Source organism: Uranotaenia lowii, chromosome 1 (genome assembly GCF_029784155.1).
Source record: "Uranotaenia lowii strain MFRU-FL chromosome 1, ASM2978415v1, whole genome shotgun sequence".
NCBI classification, from domain to species: domain Eukaryota; kingdom Metazoa; phylum Arthropoda; class Insecta; order Diptera; family Culicidae; genus Uranotaenia; species Uranotaenia lowii.
In genome coordinates this window covers 148,085,658-148,105,986 of record NC_073691.1, presented here as the reverse complement: position 1 = coordinate 148,105,986, position 20,329 = coordinate 148,085,658, and the positions used below count along the sequence as shown (strand labels likewise).

General features: G+C 32.8%; 1 protein-coding gene across 3 annotated transcripts in view; it reads left to right on the top strand.

Annotated features, from left to right (window-relative positions):
• Positions 1 to 20,329, top strand: part of LOC129740461 (diacylglycerol kinase theta) — a 102,554-nt gene that overhangs the window by 28,804 nt on the left and 53,421 nt on the right. For all 3 annotated transcript variants that reach the window (XM_055732145.1, XM_055732144.1, XM_055732146.1), the window contains 3 exons: positions 3,788 to 3,958; positions 8,788 to 8,924; positions 9,007 to 9,119. In XM_055732145.1, coding sequence (XP_055588120.1) covers positions 3,788 to 3,958; positions 8,788 to 8,924; positions 9,007 to 9,119 — 421 coding nt within the window. The remainder of the gene's footprint in view (positions 1 to 3,787; positions 3,959 to 8,787; positions 8,925 to 9,006; positions 9,120 to 20,329) is intronic.

The following is a 20,329-nucleotide window of genomic DNA, read 5'->3' as shown; positions in this document are numbered from 1 at the left end:
CCTTCAGCGTAAATCCAACATCTTATGTCAATAACATGATTTAATAGGAAATTTTCCTAGCTACAATTTTGTAGAAGACATCGAAGTGATACAAATTGAGAGAAAAGAGTTGGAAAGACACACACAGAGGAACTATTCTTTCATTAGAAAAATCTAATAAAATTTCTTATCACTGATTGTACTATGACCAGAAAAAGTATTCTACGAGCTTAGTTATTGATTGATTGATTGAGAATGTATTTAAATATTCAAAACGGTTTATTTACATTGAAGAATCAATCTTTTACATGAAATTAATCAAGATTATCTGAAGTTATTAGCATTTTTGGTGTTTTATTATTCCGGAACACATATCAAATTCTTTTCTTTTTTTGGCACTCCGATTTTACCAAAAATCCCGAAATGGGGAATAAATAGAGTTTAAGGTATTTCAAACAAAAATTTGATACATTCTTCGAAAATTCAAACAGTTGAAAAAGCGAAAGCCAAACTGTAGAGGATGGAAGTAACATCATCTGTCGTTTAGAATTTTTTTCAAATGTTTGATCTTAATTTTCTCGATTGTTTGATTTTGTGCAATGTAGGTTGTATAAAAGTTTGTTGCAAGCCAGCTTTGGTTCAATTTTTTTTAATGTATTGAAAATTTGAATAAATTTTTATTTTGAATTCCCTCCCCCTCCTCCTCGTGATGTTTAAACTCCAAGTGACAGAAGATAGATTTCAAATTTGTTCCGGCCATATAAAAAAAAAGATGGCACCTGCTTGACTTGAAAATTTTGTTACTCATTTCATACTTTGAGCAATGTTACATTTTTAAAAAGTGCGTTATCTGGGCAAATATATGTAGAAAAATTATTTTAAGCATTTCAAGCCCTGCTTTAAACACTGTTCATGACACGATGCTATGTTTTGTTTTCATAGAAGTAAGAATATAACATTCCAGGGGAAAGCCTAAAATGCAGATATCCACAGACAATTGTTTGCAGTGCTCCATACTATCAGATAAAATCAGATAAAGATTTTTTTATTTAATCTAGGAAATATGAAAAAATCATTAATTTGAACAAATGAAAAAATTTTAGAAAACGAAATTAAAAATTCTTAAAAATCTGATTATTTCAGATCTGACAACTTAAAGTGAATTAAGAGAATATTTTCAGATAATAGTATTACCTACATGAAATCAACCTCTTAATATTGTTGAAAACAAAGTTGATGTTGAGATTTTGTAATCTTCTTTTTCCTTTTTATCAAAAAAAAAATGAATGACATTAGGTTCAATTCGTGGCTTTTGGAGAAAAATGAACAATCTAGAGTTTTTGCTTGAAAACTTGAATTCGACCACATTTTTACATACATGAGTTCCTGCAAAATCACTAATTTATGCAATCAAACATAAACAATATGTTGATCTTTTTTTTAATTTTATATATGACACTTTATCATGCTTGTGATACACGTGTCTAAGGTTTTCTAATCAATCAAAAGTGAAAAGTATGAAAACCTTTAGAAAACATAAAAAAAGGATGAAAGATTTTCTATAAAGATGTTTGATTTTAAAATCCAGGTGAATTATTTAAAATTTGGGCTTAAATGTAAGAAGTGAATCTAATTTGTTTCCTGGTCCCAAATGTTTGTTCATAAAGTTTTCAAACTAACATAGCTCAAAATATAAATAACTAAATTTTCGAGAAAGGCGGAAGACATTTTTTCCAGAATAACTCACAAATGCTCATAACTTCAGATAATCCTGATCCATTTTATGTAAAAGAGTGATTTTTCAATGTAATTCAACCGCTTTGAACATTTGAACACTCTACAATCAATAACTAAGCTCGTAGAATACTTTTTCTGGTCATAGTACAATCAGTGGTGAGAAGTTTTATTAGATTTTCAAATGAAACAATAATCCCTCTGTTTGTGACATTCCAACTCTTTTCTCTCAATTTGTATCACTTCGATGTCTTCTACAAAATTGTAGCTAGGAAAATTTTCTTTTATATCATGTTATTGACATATAATGTTGGATTTACGCTAAAGGTAAGACGAACGTTTTCACAGTTATTAGTATGATTTTGTCTTTGAAAAAAAACCGTTAAATTGGTTAAAAAATCTTCAAAAAAATAAAATGTTCTAGACCCCCCGGTGGATTATTTCAAATTTGGGCTCAAATGAAAGGGGAAAGTCCCAGCTTTCGAATGGTGCAAAAATTAGCGATGCTAATTTTCTAAAAATAAAGTTTTCGCCCAGAGACACCGTGCCATACTAAGGGGTGATCCCAAACTTTTGGACGATAACTTAAGTGTCTATATTATCAATTAAAAGTACATTCTCAAATTTTTGCACTAATTTTTTTTATTGTGTTTTGAGAAGAATAAGGATTTTAATGCAACTCAGATTTTGAAATTTGGTCCACCCTATCCCGAGATGATCGGCTTTGAATATTGAGTGCGATTATTTGAAAATGTTCTAACTTTAGATGCAGTTTAAGGAACAAAACTAAAACATTATTTCTGGGCAAAATACCTCCAAAATAGCTATTGCGCATTATCTTTCAAATGAGATCAGAAGATTTGCAATATGTCCTAAGACGGCTGAGATATGAACGATCAAAATTTGCATGCTTTTTAGCGGGTGATCCCAAACTTTTGGCCGGCAGTGTACATATAAAAAAAAATCCGTAATCAGTTTTCTCGGTTTTGATTCGAAATTCCAGGTTTTTCCAGGTTTTATTGGTTCTATATTCAATTCCCGGTTTTCCCGGGTCTCTGGCCACCCTGGTCTTGTCAAGACCTCTCGGTCCGTATGTAGCACATTCGTGTCAACAAAAGGAAAACGAAATTGCCCACTCTTCTTTATAAAATTTCCATTAAGCTTGAAGGTTCTTTAATTGATGTTTAAGGTAGCCTCTCAAGAAATTGGACTGACTGAAGCCTTTTTCACTCATGATTTTTTTCAAAGGAGTCCATCAAACTTGGATGGACTTATAACGTCTTTGCACTTTCTAATGGAACTCAAATGGATACCTGTGAAAGCGTTTTTTTTTCGTCCAACATTTCATCACAATCAGCTATGACGATGCGTTCTGGCAGACTCAAAACTCGTATGGAAGCAAAACCAATAAACTTAAGGGAGATAATATATCGTCCCTGGCTTTGACGTGCTCTTGGTGCTGCGATGTTTCTTTCTATTTTTCAAGCAGCAACATCACACCGCACTGTTTGTTGTTGTTGTAGATCTTTTCGTTGGCCTGGTGGGAGTGTGGTGCTGAAAAAATAAGGTGAGGAGCTGATGTAGGATGTTCCCCCTTTTAATGTATCGTTGCAATACTTTATGCTCCCTGCTTCCGTTACACACAGGGTCCCATCAATCGAAACGGTTATAAATTAAGTGAAAAAAAATTCTTGACTGATTTTTAACTAGCCATTTTTTCGACTTATTCCCAAATGCCTGCGGAGAAAAACAAGTTCAACAAACCGCTAACACGAGTACCTAATTCTGATATTAGCTTTTGTTTCCGAGAATTCTTAGAAATAAATAAACTTTTTTATCTCTCCTCCAAATTTATACACTTCCACTCTCCTGGTTCGGTGTGCTCTGCTGATAGCTCGTAAACTCATGCATTCGTGTCTGTTTATTTCTCTTCTCTCGGCAAAAACCAAACTCACACGAAAATGCTCCCGAATTTGGCGCCCGTGCTCCGGATGTGGATCTGCGTGTGTGGTACGCACCCGCCTGAAACACGCGGTTCCCGACAACGAACGATTTCGGTTTTCGGTTTGCGTAGCTCGCAGCATCTCAGAGGAAATTGATGCCGCACGCTGCGACGATCAACCGAAGGCAGAGAGCAGTTCTGGCGGTGGCGGCGGCGGCACTCACTCCTCGAAGCTCGATTCTGCGCACAAGAGTGACAAAGATAAAGATAAGAAAGATAAGGAAAAGGAGGAACGTGATGAAGGTAAGTACCTACACTGACTGTTTTGTTGTTTGCTCTTCGCCCAACTGTTACTGAGCGTCCGCACTTCATACACTCTTTTCTGGTGCTCTTTGAACTCACGACGCGATCTCGACACTCACTACATTCTTGGGCAGTGAGCAAACATATTGAGTAAGTTCACTCAACAGCATCCAAGAACTCACCTGTGAATCGAGGGAAGGGGGGTATCAAGTAATGAATTTGTCAATTTTTACATTGTAACAATAATTTTTCTCCCCATCCCCAATTCAGCTGTACGAAAAGTAGAAGACACTGGAATTTAAAAACATGGATGGTTTTAAATTAATAAGTTGACATAATATTCTGATCTACGAATTTGAATCTTGATATCGGTAATCATACAACAACAATTTGAAATTTTTTTTTATCGAAATAGGATTTCCAAAAATTGAATTCTGTTCGTGAGTTACGAGTCTCTATTTCTAAAACGCTTCATTCTGTATTTGAATTTTCCATCAGAATTTTTAATATCAAATCTGATTCGAATTCAAATAAAAAATCTGAGTGCTGAATTCAAATTCTTTATCTAAATCCTGTACCAGTATGCTCTGTTTGAACGTGATTGAAAATTCAAGATCTAACGCTTAATACTGAACCTGAAATCTTTCTCCTAGTTCCGAATCATTATTTCGAATCGACATTCATTTTGGAATATTTCTCACCGACACAAAAATTTCCAAAATTATTAATGAACGATTTAGCTTTATCAATAAGAATTTGAATTCCGAATTCCTAATCTGAAAAGTGTGTTTGATATTATAATCTAGATCAGAATAACGAAACTAAACTCTTAATCTGAATACTGAAATTGGATGCTAAATTTTAAATCTAAATTACGAATTCTGAACCGGACAAATAAATCAAAAACTAAAATTTGAATTTAGTTCTAAAATTGAATCTAAAATAAAAATCTGGAGACTGGTATCTGAATCTGTTACCCAAAGCTGAATCAGAAAATTACAATCAGATTTCAAATTCAGATTAAGATTTCAGATTCAGATTCAGATTTCAGATTTCAGATTCAGATTTCAGATTCAGATTTCAGATTCAGATTTCAGATTCAGATTTCAGATTCAGATTTCAGATTTCAGATTTCAGATTCAGATTTCAGATTCAGATTTCATATTCAAATTTCAGATTCAGATTTCAGATTCAGATTTCAGATTCAGATTTCAGATTCAGATTCAGATTTCAGATTCAGATTTCAGATTCAGATTTCAGATTCAGATTTCAGATTCAGATTTCAGATTCAGATTTCAGATTCAGATTTCAGATTCAGATTTCAGATTCAGATTTCAGATTCAGATTTCAGATTCAGAATTCAGATTCAGATTTCAGATTCAGATTTCAGATTCGGTAATCTGAATCTGAAATCTGAATCTGAAATTTGAATCTGAAATCTGAATCTGAATTGTGAATTTGAAATCTGAATCTGAACTCTAAATCTGAAATCCGAATCAGATTCCGATTCTGTAATCTGAAATCAGAATCAAAACTCTGAATCTGAAATCCGAATCTGATTCTGATTCTGTAATCTGGAATCTGAATCTGAATCTGAATTCTGAATCTGAATTCTGAATCTGAATTCTGAATCTGAAATCTGGATCTGAAATCTGAATCTGAATTTGAAATCTGAATCTGAAATCTGAATCTGAAATCTTATTCTGTAATCTGAAATCTGAATCTGAAATCCGAATCTGAAATCTGATTCTGTAATCTGAATCTGAATCTGAAATCTGAGTCTGAAATCTGAATCTGAAATCTGAATCTGAAATCTGAATCTGAAATCTAAATCTGAATCTGAAATCTGAGTCTGAAATCTGAATCTGAATTCTGAATCTGAAATCTGAATCAGAATTTGAAATCTGAATCTGAACACTGAATCTGAAATTCGAATCTGAAATCTGATTCTGTAATCTGAAATCTGAATCTGAAATCGGAATCTGAAATCTGATTCTGTAATCTGAATCTGAATCTGAAATCTGAGTTTAAAATCTGAATCTGAAATCTGAATCTGAAATCTGAATCTGAAATCTGAATCTGAAATCTGAATCTGAATTCTGAATCTGAAATCTGAATCTGAAATCTGAATCTAAAATCTGAATCTGAAATCTGAATCGGAAATCTGAATCTGAAATCTGAATCTGAAATCTGAATCTGAAATCTGAATCTGAATCTGAAAACTGAATCTGAAATCTGAATCTGAAATCTGAATCTGAAATCTGAAATCTGAATGAAATTTGAAATCTGCAATCTGAATCTGAAATCTGAATCTGAAATCTGAATCTGAAATCTGAATCTGAAATCTGAATCTGAAATCTGAATCTGAAATCTGAATCTGAAATCTGAATCTGAAATCTGAATCTGAAATCTGAATCTGAAATCTGAATCTGAAATCTGAATCTGAAATCTGAATCTGAAATCTGAATCTGAAATCTGAATCTGAAATCTGAATCTGAAATCTGAATCTGAAATCTGAATCTGAAATCTGAATCTGAAATCTGAATCTGAAATCTGAATCTGAAATCTGAATCTGAAATCTGAATCTGAAATCTGAATCTGAAATCTGAATCTGAAATCTGAATCTGAAATCTGAATCTGAAATCTGAATCTGAAATCTGAATCTGAAATCTGAATCTGAAATCTGAATCTGAAATCTGAATCTGAAATCTGAATCTGAAATCTGAATCTGAAATCTGAATCTGAAATCTGAATCTGAAATCTAAATCTGAAATCTGAATCTGAAATTTGAATCTGAAATCTGAATCTGAAATCTGAATCTGAAATCTGAATGTGAAATTTGAAATCTGAATCTGAAATCAGAATCTGAAATCTGTATCTGAAATATTAGATTTGAGATTTTTCATGTCAATCTGACTCTGAAATCTGAAATCTGAATCTGAAATCTGAATCTGAAATCTGAATCTGAAATCTGAATCTGAAATCTGAATCTGAAATCTGAATCTGAAATCTGAATCTGAAATCTGAATCTGAAATCTGAATCTGAAATCTGAATCTGAAATCTGAATCTGAAATCTGAATCTGAAATCTGAATCTGAAATCTGAATCTGAAATCTGAATCTGAAATCTGAATCTGAAATCTGAATCTGAAATCTGAATCTGAAATCTGAATCTGAAATCTGAATCTGAAATCTGAATCTGAAATCTGAATCTGAAATCTGAATCTGAAATCTGAATCTGAAATCTGAATCTGAAATCTGAATCTGAAATCTGAATCTGAAATCTGAATCTGAAATCTGAATCTGAAATCTGAATCTGAAATCTGAATCTGATATCTGAATCTGAAATCTGAAATCTGAAATCTGAAATCTGAATCTGAATCTGAATCTGAAATCTGAAATCTGAATCTGAAATCTGAATCTGAAATCTGAATCTGAAATCTGAATCTGAAATCTGAATCTGAAATCTGAATCTGAATCTGAAATCTGAATCTGAAATCTGAAATCTGAATCTGAAATCTGAATCTGAATCTGAATCTGAAATCTGAATCTGAAATCTGAAATCTGAAATCTGAATCTGAAATCTGAATCTGAAATCTGAATCTGAAATCTGAATCTGAATTCTGAATCTGAAATCTGAATCTGAAATCTGAAATCTGAATCTGAATCTGAAATCTGAATCTGAATCTGAAATCTGAAATCTGAAATCTGAATCTGAAATCTGAATCTGAAATCTGAATCTGAAATCTGAAATCTGAATCTGAAATCTGAATCTGAAATCTGAATCTGAAATCTGAATCTGAAATCTGAATCTGAAATCTGAATCTGAAATCTAAATCTGAAATCTGAATCTGAAATTTGAATCTGAAATCTGAATCTGAAATCTGAATCTGAAATCTGAATCTGAAATCTGAATGTGAAATTTGAAATCTGAATCTGAAATCAGAATCTGAAATCTGTATCTGAAATATTAGATTTGAGATTTTTCATGTCAATCTGACTCTGAAATCTGAATCTGAAATTAGGCTTACGCATTGCCGACTTTGTTACTGGAGTTTGTGTATCTGTTAGTTTGGCTTAGAAAATCAGAAATTTTGGGTTCAAATCCTGTACATGTAGTCCGTTTTTTTTTCGACATTTCCTAAACAAGAAGTTTTTTTTTCATTTTCTCTCTGGGCTTTTAACCATTCCTGATGTACTGATTTTCAAAAAAAAAAAATCTTAAATTTTAATCTGAAATCTGAATCTAAATTCTGAATCCTAATTCTGAGTCTGAATCTGAAATCTGAATCTGAAATCCGGATCTAAAATCCAGATCTGAAATTTACATTCGAATTTTAAATTTGAATCTGGAATCTGAAATTTAGATCTGAATTCTGAATCTGAAATCTGCATCATAATATAAATTCTAAAATCTGAATGTGGAATCTTAAAACTGAATCTGAAATTCATAAATCTGAGTTTAAAGTTCTGAATCTGTGTTCTGAATCTGAATTTATATTCCTTATTCTGAATCCGAGTTCTCAATCTGAGTTTAAGTTAATTTAAATTCAAATTCTGAATCGGAATTCTCTATACTAATTCGGAATTTAAACTTCAAACTACTTCATTTTTTTTTTCAAAATTTCTGAATCTTTTTTATTCAGATTCAGCTTTATACTATGCTATATTTGATTATAATTCTGACAAAAAGAAAAAAATCATTAAAACTGACCTCGTATTCGAAGCACAAAAAAAACTCAAATTCGTGGGTAGCTCGTGACAGTTGAGCAAATCGTTCCTGTTTGCAAAACCAATATTTTAACATTCACTCTCTCTCCCCGATTTCAGAAACAATCAAAGTATTCGACGGCAACTGTTCATATCGGAGGAAAATATTTAGAGCCATCACCGTACCTAGAACATGCTCGTTAGAACAATTACTGACCACCGCCTTGAGGGCCTTTCATATAGCCAGGGATTCTAATGTAAGTATAAAGTACAGTTCAACTTAAAAAAAAAACAATTTAATTAATTTGCTCGATCGACCTTTTCTTTCTCCGCGCACAGTTATTTTTTCTTACCGACGTTTACGGCGATGAAATAAGACTACAAGATCCGACACCGGTACTAAACTTGAACCGCGTGGAGGGAAAACGGCCTGCGATTTACTTGCGATTTCGGTAAGTGTTTTAAGTGCTGTAACGTGTAAAAATTTCAGGGACGGTTGAGGGTTAAGGAATGGCTTCAAACTAAAACCTAAGGTACAATTCTTGGAATACTTTTAGTTTTGAACGTTGAGCATCAAAAAAGACCTCAGTTTGTAAGGATTGTAATAGCTCAAAGCTTGACGGCAACCTTTAAGCTAAACAAGAAAAATTCTTTTTTTAAAGTTTTACTGAGTAACTAAAGGTGGCTCCAGAGAGTAAACTACCGTTTTCCAGAGCTGCGTGATGGCTAATTGAATTGAAATTCACGATTAAGTGTTTTTCACGGTTGAAAGTAATTTCATTTCGCTTAATCAATTTGATGCTGCATTTGATTTTACTTTCCGAGAATAAACCATTCGGAGCAGCATTTTTTTTCTCTTCCAACTCTATATTTTTTGGATACAAAAGTTCGATGTGTATGTTATTCGTATGCGTCAAGCAAACGACATGAATGTTTTCTTTGGAAAGGACCAAAGTCAAAATTTCTGAATTTCAATGCAATTTGACAGAGCTACGCAATTCGGAAGGACCTTTCTATCTCTCTCTGGAGCCACCGTTGCTGTTCGTTTAATATGCACCATTTCCGAATTTGCTATCCGGAAGTGCCTTCCCGCGTATTTCTAATTATGGGATTTTCATAGACGTGGGATGAAAAATAAAGTTTCGAAGAATTCCCGGATGTTCCTAGATTGGCACAACAACACTTGTTCCATAATTGCTAATTAGTTATCAGACTCAGGCATACGTAACATATGTAACATTGGACCGGCTCAAATTTGAACTTAAGAAGTAATAAACGGTTTGAGGTTTCTGTTGGGCATGATAACAACTGTGCACAGTTTTGTGGCTCTACGATTTTCCAAGTGCTGTATTGGAAAATTCAAAGTTTGTATGAAAATTTATGTAAGAAATATTATTTTTTCCTTTAAAAAAAATCCTTCCTAACAGTCTTATTTCTATGGCTAGATTAAAAAGGAACTTTAACGAAAACGGTAAACCCCTAAAAGGCTTCCATCGAAAGTTATGACAGATCTAAAATTGAGTATGAAAATTGATTTTTTACATCGATTAAAACTGCACAGATTGTGAATGTTTTTCTACAGTTGCTACCGAATCTTGGACCCACGAAATTTTGCACAGTTGTTATTGGACGTCAAAAAAAAAGTGCCAGTTAAAGGCAGTCTAATGTATATGTCGATATGCCTGTTTCGCCAATAATCCCATTCAATGGCTCAAATTTCAATCAGGTACTTGCCAAACGATTGGGATAAAAGTAATTAAATTGACTAGGAATCAGATTCAGTACCTTTTATACATTCTAAAATACTTGTATGATTTTCTACAGACTGAGTTAAAAAATTTACTGATAGATAAATAGCATTTATATTTCAAGGATCGTACATTTTAACATAGATTTAAATAAATGAAAGCTAATTACCAAATCCCGTCGAAATCAACATCGTCTTTGAATATAGTATTGGTTTTATCAATTAGTTACTAGCACTAGTAACTAGGCAAAAAAAAGTAAATTTTCGAACACATCGAGTGATATCCTACATTAGACTGAGTCGATTTGGGGTCATTTTTTGATTTCTCAAACCCTAGGGTCTAAAAAACTTCGTTTTGGTTCAAAACTCATACATTATATTTTGCAGAAATTTTTTGTAACGTTTACATGAGTAAATTTCTACTTTTAGGTTTGTATGGGAAAATTGAATATTTTGTACTGAAAAATTAACATCATTATTGTTTTTCTGTGAAACCGAGCCTGCTTATAGTTTTTGAGCCAATAAATTTTCTCAAGGAAATTTTCCGCTGAACAACTTTGTCGAAGACTGTAACTGCGTATCTTATTAGTCAAAAACAGTTATTATCTTCTTAACAGGGATATGTCTTTCGGCATTGATAAACAAAAAAAATCAATTTACACCACTGCTGGGTGCTGTGAAACAGCTAATAACTTTCTTGTCTGATAAGATAAGAAGTTACAGTCTTCGACAAAGTTGTTCGGCAGAAAATTTCCTTTAGAGAGTGTATAAATTGGCACAAAAATCATCAGCAGGCTGGGTTGCACAGAAGAAACAGAAATTATGTTGATTTTTTAATACAAAATATTCAATTTTCCCATACATACCTATAAGTTCAAATTTACTCATATAAACGTTACTTAAAAATTCTGCAAAAAATCATGGATGAGTTTTGAATCAAAACGAAGTTTTTAAGACCCCAGTATTTGAGAAATTCGAAAATGACCCCAAATCGACTCAGTATAATCCTACATATCAGTTATAATCGTTTTTTTTATGTCAAAAATATTCAAAAGGCCCAATCTTCGATGATAATGCGGTGAATCCGTGCACTCATAGGGAAGAACCTTAAAAATGCAAACATGCAAAAAAGTTAGTTTTGGATTGAAAGCGGTGAATCCGTGCACCCATGGTAAGTTACTCTGCTTGTAGAAAAATTATGCTTTAAAACTAATAATATATCAAAAAAAAAATTTCATTTTATAACCAAAATATTCTCGAATGAACTATTTAATGATATCTGAAGGAAAAAGATGGAAATTTAGAGTTATAAAAAATTTCCCCTTCACCAGTCATTTTGAATGGTCACGGTTCGAATAGGTATTTTCAATTTGCCGGTCCTTCTAGAGTTAAATAAATTTTCATGTTCCTCTGACATTTGACATTTGCGTGTATTGCTCTTTAATACGTAAGAGAAATATAATTTTGTGATACCTTTCTCTGTTTGTTTAACTGCCCAGTCGTTTAGTACTATTGGAGTTGTAATAGTACTTCCATAATCCCGAGCAAGATTTGCTCGTTTTGCTATTATTTTAAGCGTACCTCCACAAGAACCTTTTCCGCGTGAAGTGCCGAAGAAGTGTCATTCAGCATCCAACCTAAACTTATTCTTAAAGTTACATAAGCTGTTAAAATTATTTCTATTTTTATAATATGCTGCTGCTCCATCAGACATGGAATAAATTTTGGAGAAATTTATTGATTGCTTTATAAAATGTATTAATTCTGATATGAAAAATTGTACTACTGTTGTCAATTCAATACCATTTACTTTAGAAAAAAGCTTTTGGGGGCCGAAGATGGTTTCTAAAATAGTTACAAACCGCTCCGACTTAAGGGAGGGGGGGGGGGGGGCGGGCTCCCATACAACTTTTGTTTTTATTCAAACAAACAAAAAGTCATGACACCCATTTTGTCAAGCAATTTTCGTTTCCTTTGGCGTAGTTATTTTCACCATCACCATGGGCTGAGCATAGGCGATAGAATCGAAAAATTATTCTTTCTCTCCTGCAGAAAAACCCGTAAGATCTGTCGAAAGTTGGGTGAAATTTTAGCTGCATCCCACTTGCACTAATGCAAAACCATCACCCAAATTCGGCAGCGCTTCCATGGCCTATTAGAAGCAACCATCCAGAGTGTAATAGCAAATCAAAGCTTGCTAAGCATCAAAAATTTTAACGGGGAAATTTTGGCAGATGTTTTTTTTCATTCCACTGTTTAAAGCACGTGGTACCGGTACGGAATATTTGGATGCAATAATGAGCCTACATGTTGGATTGGAAAATACTACAAACCTGTTAGGAATATATTGACCAAAATTTTAGTGGCTTTCCAAGTGCTCTCTGCCGCTGCTGCTGGGGGGCTTTGAGGGTCTACAAAAACAAATAGTGAACTGAATAGATCAATTAATTGACTTCTTCTGCTGAATAACTATTTGGACTGAGTGCTGAAAAACTGATGAACCGATTTCCATAACTTCCAGCTTTTAAAAGCCAACCATTTCCATATTTTTGTAAATCCTCATAGGGAAAGAAAAATTTATTAGATTCCGAGTTATAAGGTCAAGGCTGCGATTTCAGAGCTTCAATAGCCTTCGAGGAATTTAAACGGGGGATTAGAAAATTGATTAGATTATTAGATCTGAGGTTTTGAGTTTAATACAATTCAATTTCATTGGCCAATTTCTAACTTTTGAGTTATCATTGATGACCAATGTAGTCGATTCAACCATCCAATTTTGAGAAAATTTATTGTTAAACTGTTTAGTAGTGCAAATTCAAACAAATGATATCTTAGAATTTAACATTGATTACTCTTCAAAATAATTAATGGGATGTTTGTGCCCAAGAATAGAAACATTGGATTGGTGATTCCGGTTTAGAGATGATCTGTATACGATAACTTCAAAAAACTATTAGTGAGCTTTCAAAATTTAAGGTAAACTAATAATAAAACAGTGTAAAAAAACCAGAAAATGATGTCTTCTAAGATTTCTCATATCTTCTAATCGCTTTGGCGTAATGAAATTATTTTATAAGTTTGAAATTGTGAAAAATAAACCTTTTCAAACATATATAAAAATTTTAGAGTCATATGGAAGTTTCGGTCGCAAGCCTGGAATCTCTTTAAACTTTTGCAGCGTTGTATCTCATTCTTAATTGAACCAATTTCCCAAATTCTAATTTCAGTTTTATTTTGATAACATGATCATCATTTTCACTGAATGAATACACATAGTATCTCAAATATTACTGTTATTCGTAATATGTGAATTAAAACAAAAAAAAATCGTATTTTTCGTACCCGGTTGTTATGATGCGCGCGTTTCTCATTTCCTTAACGTGATTTTTTCAAAACTTTTGATCAAACCTGCCCACTTTTTATATACCCAATGATAGATTATAATCTCTACAATCGATTGATATGCTTTTTAAGCGATTTTTCAAAAAATCGTAGCAACGTTTTCCGAATTTACCAAAATACGTCGGAATTCGACAAAATTTTTCATCTATTTGTAGCAAGCGAGTTGGCAGCTTCACAGCCCCCCGGGAGAACTTAAATCGAACAAAATCCATCGCTGATAATATTTTTACGTAATTCATAGTAAAGTCATTGACTATATAATACTAAAAATATCGAGTATTAATTTACATATGAAATATTAGACGAAATAGGCACAAAAGTAGCTTAAATCAAAATTTGAACTCTTGATGGTGTTATTGGAATAAAAAGATTCTTTTACTGAATCAGTAATTGCCCTATCAATTTGAAAAAAAAAAACATTGAGTTCAAGAAAATTTTCATATTTCATAACATTTTGAGCAGCATCTTTTGTTTCGGTGATATTATTTGAAATAGACATTTTTCTTTTACATAAGGGTGATTTTAATTATTTTACTCATATTTTCTTCGAAATGTTTTATCATTTTTAACTTAATATCAGGATTCAGTACACAAATTTAAAAAAAGCTTCAAATAAATTACTCTTCCTACGGCCCTGTTATAGAAAGTCCGTTGTTACTTTATTAACCTTATAAGTTCCAGTCTGCATATTGGAAAGTGATTCGCAATAGATTTGATTTTAAAAGCTATCGAAAAGTTCATAGAATTTTAGCTACCGGATTAAAACTTTTGGGTGAATGCAGAAAAATGACATCAACGGATAAACGCATAGTCGATAAATCTTTGAAGCCTAGAAGGTTCGGAAGAAACTATTGGCTGCAAAGTGGTCAGCCTCACAACGAAAAAGAGTTTATGCTACTAGGCCATTGTTGAAGGATATCAATTTTTCGCAGCTGGAAGTCACTATAAGTAATTTACTTTTCGGACGAAAATTTTTCGAAAGCACTCACGAGACTGAACTGGTTAGCTAGGGAAAATGATTTTGGCAAAAGCCATCATGCGTTTGATGAAATAGCTCTAGCCGAATTTGCCCGGCCTTCATTCCGGTTGATACTTTTTCGAGAATGTTTAAAATTTATTTCGTTCGTAGGAAAACGTAATATTGGAGTTGTTTTTCGTTAAGTTTTTTCCTAATTAATTATTTAACTATTACTATGAAATTCAAAGCTGCGAACCGGGATCGGAAGAGCATTCAAAAATTCGGAAGACAACAGGCACACCCATGATCACAGGCAGTTCTAAGTCCGTTAATGATCGAATTTATTCGTTTCAAGCAAAAATAAAGTTGTATAATTAATAAATAAAATCGTTCACCCAGTCCTAAACTTTCATTTCCGTCAATATTGGGGAACATAAAGATTTCGCTTATTAAAAATCAGATTTATTTTTTTCCCTTTTTTCAGAGCTAGCCTTTTTCCGAATTGGTTGAAATAATGAAAGGTTAAGAAAAATTACTGAGCATATTAATAATACAACTTTATCTTTGATTGAAACGAATAAATTCGATCATTACCGGACTTAGAAGTGCCTGTGATCATGTGTGTGCCTGTTGTCTTCCAATTTTTTGAATGCTCTTCCGTTCCGGTTTCATAGCTTTGAATTTCAAAGCAATATTCCTTATTTATTGCCATTGTGCATCTACGCGTTTTAACTAACAAAAAAGATTTAAATCATTCTCGAAAAAGTTATCCACCTAAATGAAGGCCGGGCAAATTCGGCTAGAGATATTTCATCAAACGCATGATGGCTTTTACCAAAGTCATTCTTTCCCTAGCTAACCAGTTCAGTCTCGTGAGTGCTTTCGAAAAATTTTCGTCCGAAAAGTAAATTACTGATAGCGACTTCCAGCTTCGAAAAATTGATATGCTTCAACAATAGCCTAGTAGCATAAACTCTTTTTCGTTGTGAGGCTGACCACTTTACAGCCAATAGTTTCTTCCGAACCTTCTAGGCTTAAAAGATTCATCGACTATGCGTTTATCCGTTAATTGCATTTTTCTGCATTCACCCAAAAATTTCAATCCGGGAGCTGAGATTCCATGAACTTCTCGATAGCTTTTAAAATCAAATCAATTGCGAATGACTTTCCAATATGCAGACTGGAACTTATAAGGTTTATAAAGTAACAACGGACTTTCTATACTAATGGTAATTGGAGAATTCATGAAAATTTTATTACATCTTACTATTGACAAAATTCCATTTGGAAATAAAGTGTATTTAAGAATACTTTATTCCAATCAACCTCCATTTTTATAACCTACTAGCTGACCCAGTGTGCTTAGCAACACCTTCTAAAAAATTTGAACTTTTTTCAGCACATCAAATAAGAATTTTTAATTTGTTTATTAATTCCTTTTGACATACATATGTACATTTTGTACATGGTTCATGTATGAAAAAAAAACTACATATAAAGAAATTTTCCGGTTTTGATTCTGAATTGCAGGATTTTCCCGGCTCGCAGGCCACCCTGTAAACCGAAGTAGAATCTTGTGACCTGGCACACGGATTTTATTGGGTCCAGAAGAAAATTTTAAAATTGCATCCACTGTAAGAAACAGAGAAAGGACCAAATGGCAAAATTGTATTTTTTTACGTAATTTTATAATATTTGCATATCACTGTTTTTGATACAGCAGCATAAAGTTGATTTAATTTATCATTAACGCAAGGAAAAACTGTTTTTGTATAACAACAAAAACTAAAATCAAATTTTTTATTTCTTCAACGTGTGTATATTTTTGAGTCAATCAAACACAAAAGTGGAGCTGTAGCTAACAGGAAAATCAAATTTTGGCTATCTTTCAGTCTAGGGATTCAATCAAACAACTTTGATTTGGAAATGCCCAACCTTTCGACCATTTTTTGGTGGTCTTTGAGAAAGACGTCGGGCATTTCAAAAGCTAAGTTGTTGGATTGAATCTCTAGACCGAAAGATAGCCAAAATTACTGTAGAACATCAATCACGGTCGAAAACATAAATTTAAAGGAAACAAAGTTTTTCAAAATACAAAAAATAAGTTCTTAGATAGCCTCTGCTTCTTTGTCAAACAACGTAACTCTCATATTTTTTTTTATTTCAAACACTAGCAATCACTTTTTTGCTCTGTATGAAAATCGATCAGTTAAAATTTGAAAAAATCTTATTACTATTTTATTATAAAAAAGTGATAAAATTTTCATGAATTCTCCAATTACCATTAGTATAGAAAGTCCGTTGTTACTTTATAAACCTTATAAGTTCCAGTCTGCATATTGGGAAGTCATTCGCAAATGATTTGATTTTAAAAGCTATCGAAAAGTTCATGGAATCTCAGCTCCCGGATTGAAATTTTTGGGTGAATGCAGAAAAATGCAATCAACGGATAAACGCATAGTCGATGAATCTTTTAAGCCTAGAAGGTTCGGAAGAAACTATTGGCTGTAAAGTGGTCAGCCTCACAACGAAAAAGAGTTTATGCTACTAGGCCATTGTTGAAGGATATCAATTTTTCGAAGCTGGAAGTCACTATAAGTAATTTACTTTTCGGACGAAAATTTTTCGAAAGCACTCACGAGACTGATCTGGTTAGCTAGGGAAAGAATGACTTTGGTAAAAGCCATCATGCGTTTGATGAAATATCTCTAGCCGAATTTGCCCGGCCTTCATTTAGGTGGATAACTTTTTCGAGAATGATTTAAATCTTTTTTGTTAGTTAAAACGCGTAGATGCACAATGGCAATAAATAAGGAATATTGCTTTGAAATTCAAAGCTATGAAACCGGAACGGAAGAGCATTCAAAAAATTGGAAGACAACAGGCACACACATGATCACAGGCACTTCTAAGTCCGTTAATGATCGAATTTATTCGTTTCAAGCAAAGATAAAGTTGTATTATTAATATGCTCAGTAATTTTTCTTAACCTTTCATTATTTCAACCAATTCGGAAAAAAGCTAGCTCTGAAATAAGGGAAAAAAATAAATCTGATTTTTAATAGGCGAAATCTTTATGTTCCTCAATATTGACGGAAATGAAAGTTTAGGACTGGGTGAACGATTTTATTTATTAATTATACAACTTTATCTTTGCTTGAAACGAATAAATTCGATCATTAACGGACTTAGAACTGCCTGTGATCCTGGGTGTGCCTGTTGTCTTCCGAATTTTTGAATGCTCTTCCGATCCGGGTTCGCAGCTTTGAATTTCTTAGTAATAGTTAAATAATTAATTAGGAAAAAATTTAATCTTAACGAAAAACAACTCCAATATTACGTTTTCCTACGAACAAATTAAATTTTAAATATTCTCGAAAAAGTATCAACCGGAATGAAGGCCGGGCAAATTCGGCTAGAGCTATTTCATCAAACGCATGATGGCTTTTACCAAAGTCATTTTCCCTAGCTAACCAGTTCAGTCTCGTGAGTGCTTTCGAAAAATTTTCGTCCGAAAAGTTAATTACTGATAGTGACTTCCAGCTTTGAAAAATGGATATCCTTCAACAATAGCCTAGTAGCATAAACTCTTTTTCGTTGTGAGGCTGACCACTTTGCAGCCAATAGTTTCTTCCGAACCTTCTAGGCTTAAAAGATTCATCGACTATGCGTTTATCCGTTGATTGAATTTTTCTGCATTCCCCCAAAAATTTCAATCCGGGAACAGAGATTCCATGAACTTTTCGATAGCTTTTAAAATCCAATCAATTGCGAATGACTTTCCAATATGCAGACTGGAACTTAGAAGGTTTATAAAGTAACAACGGACTTTCTATACTAATGGTAATTGGAGAATTCATGAAAATTTTATTACATCTTACTATTGACAAAATTCCATTTGGAAATGAAGTGTATTCAAGTATACTTTATTCCAATCAACCTTAATTTTTATAACCTATTAGCTGATCCCATACCAACTCCGTTTCGCTTTCAATTTAGAATATGTCAGGAATAGTTTGAATTATTGTCAATTTACAGGCATTTTCCAAATGCAATTCCGAATGCTTTTAAAAAAAAAATAATTGCAAAAATGTTGAACACGTTATATGTACGTTCAGTTTTTTTTTGTCGTATGCTACTAAGTTTGAAATCAGGAATCAATTGATCGTGCCTGTTAGAGCGTAATATAAGGTTGACCCTGAACGATGCTAATGGAAATGTCACTTAAATTCTACATAACCAGATTACCAAGATTTGAGTTTGATATGTTATCTTAATATAATCAATTCTACGTCGGTTCAACAAACACGCGTTTTTGTCACTCGTCCGAAGAAAAAGTTCTTTGCGGTTTTTCGGGTAAATTCTGGTCTCGAGCCACCAGTGCCAAAATATCCTAGTTTATGAATTTTCGTTCCGATACGATACAAACTCACGCAATTATTGCAGGGTGGCCAGCGAGTTTCCATTTTCAAATTCCCGGTTTTTTCCCGGTTTTCCTAATTGTGATTTTATGATTTTCCTTTTTTTTCAAAATACCCAAATAAATATATCCATCAGGGTTTTTGACAAAGAATGGAGATATGTTTATGTAAATTTAACGTAAACGTGTGAAGAATTAATTTTTTCTAGTTTAATCTTGAAACTCGAAAGTTATTCAAATTACGATGATGGTATTACGGTAAGAAAGTAATTCCAATTGTCCTTACCTTAGCCGAAAATTGTTGCCAGTCTTTCCAGTCTTTCACATCATTTTCGCTTATCAGAAGGGAAACGCTTTATTTGTATTATCTACATAAGATAAATTAAAGTTTTGGCATTATGTCATGTAAATAGTACTTTTAAAATTTCAAGTTCATTTTATTTTGTTTATTTATAGAAAATTTTTACCAGCTTGGTCATTCGTCTTCTCAAGTTGGAAGACTGAATTTTACTATCGAAATCTACTGATTGATATTCTCATATTTTACTTCTAAATTTAAAAAAAAGATTGCGACGCACCTTATTAATGCTAAACAATCAGAAATTTTATTTCGGTTCTCATATTGGATACTAAATTGTTTTTTGATTGGATAACTTTAAAAAAAATTTAGAATGCCCTGAGTAGTGGATGGCTGAATCTATTTACCTAAACTCGGGTAAATTTATCTAAATTTTAAGTCGAAATTTTCAGGCCTATCTCAAAAATGCATGATTTTGAGAAAGGCCGCTAGGCGATTTTTCAATTGGAAACCTACTAGTTTAAGCGAAAAATGTAAACAAGTATATCACACAAAAACTTGGTCTCTTTTTACATCTTCTGCTTTATGTGCGTTTTTTAATTAACCGAATGAAACGGTGGCATCTTTTCTTCTGTCAGTTTTCCCGCATGGGACAAGTCCCGATTTACAAAAGTTATAATTGAGCTAAATTATAAAAAAAAAAAATGTTCGAAACAAAATAAGATAAGTACTTCGAAGTTATGTCGTTGCTCAAAAATTTGATGTTACTTACGTTTTGAATGATTTTGACAATTATTTGTGTGTTAGTACATAAAACACAAACAAAGAAATTTGTAT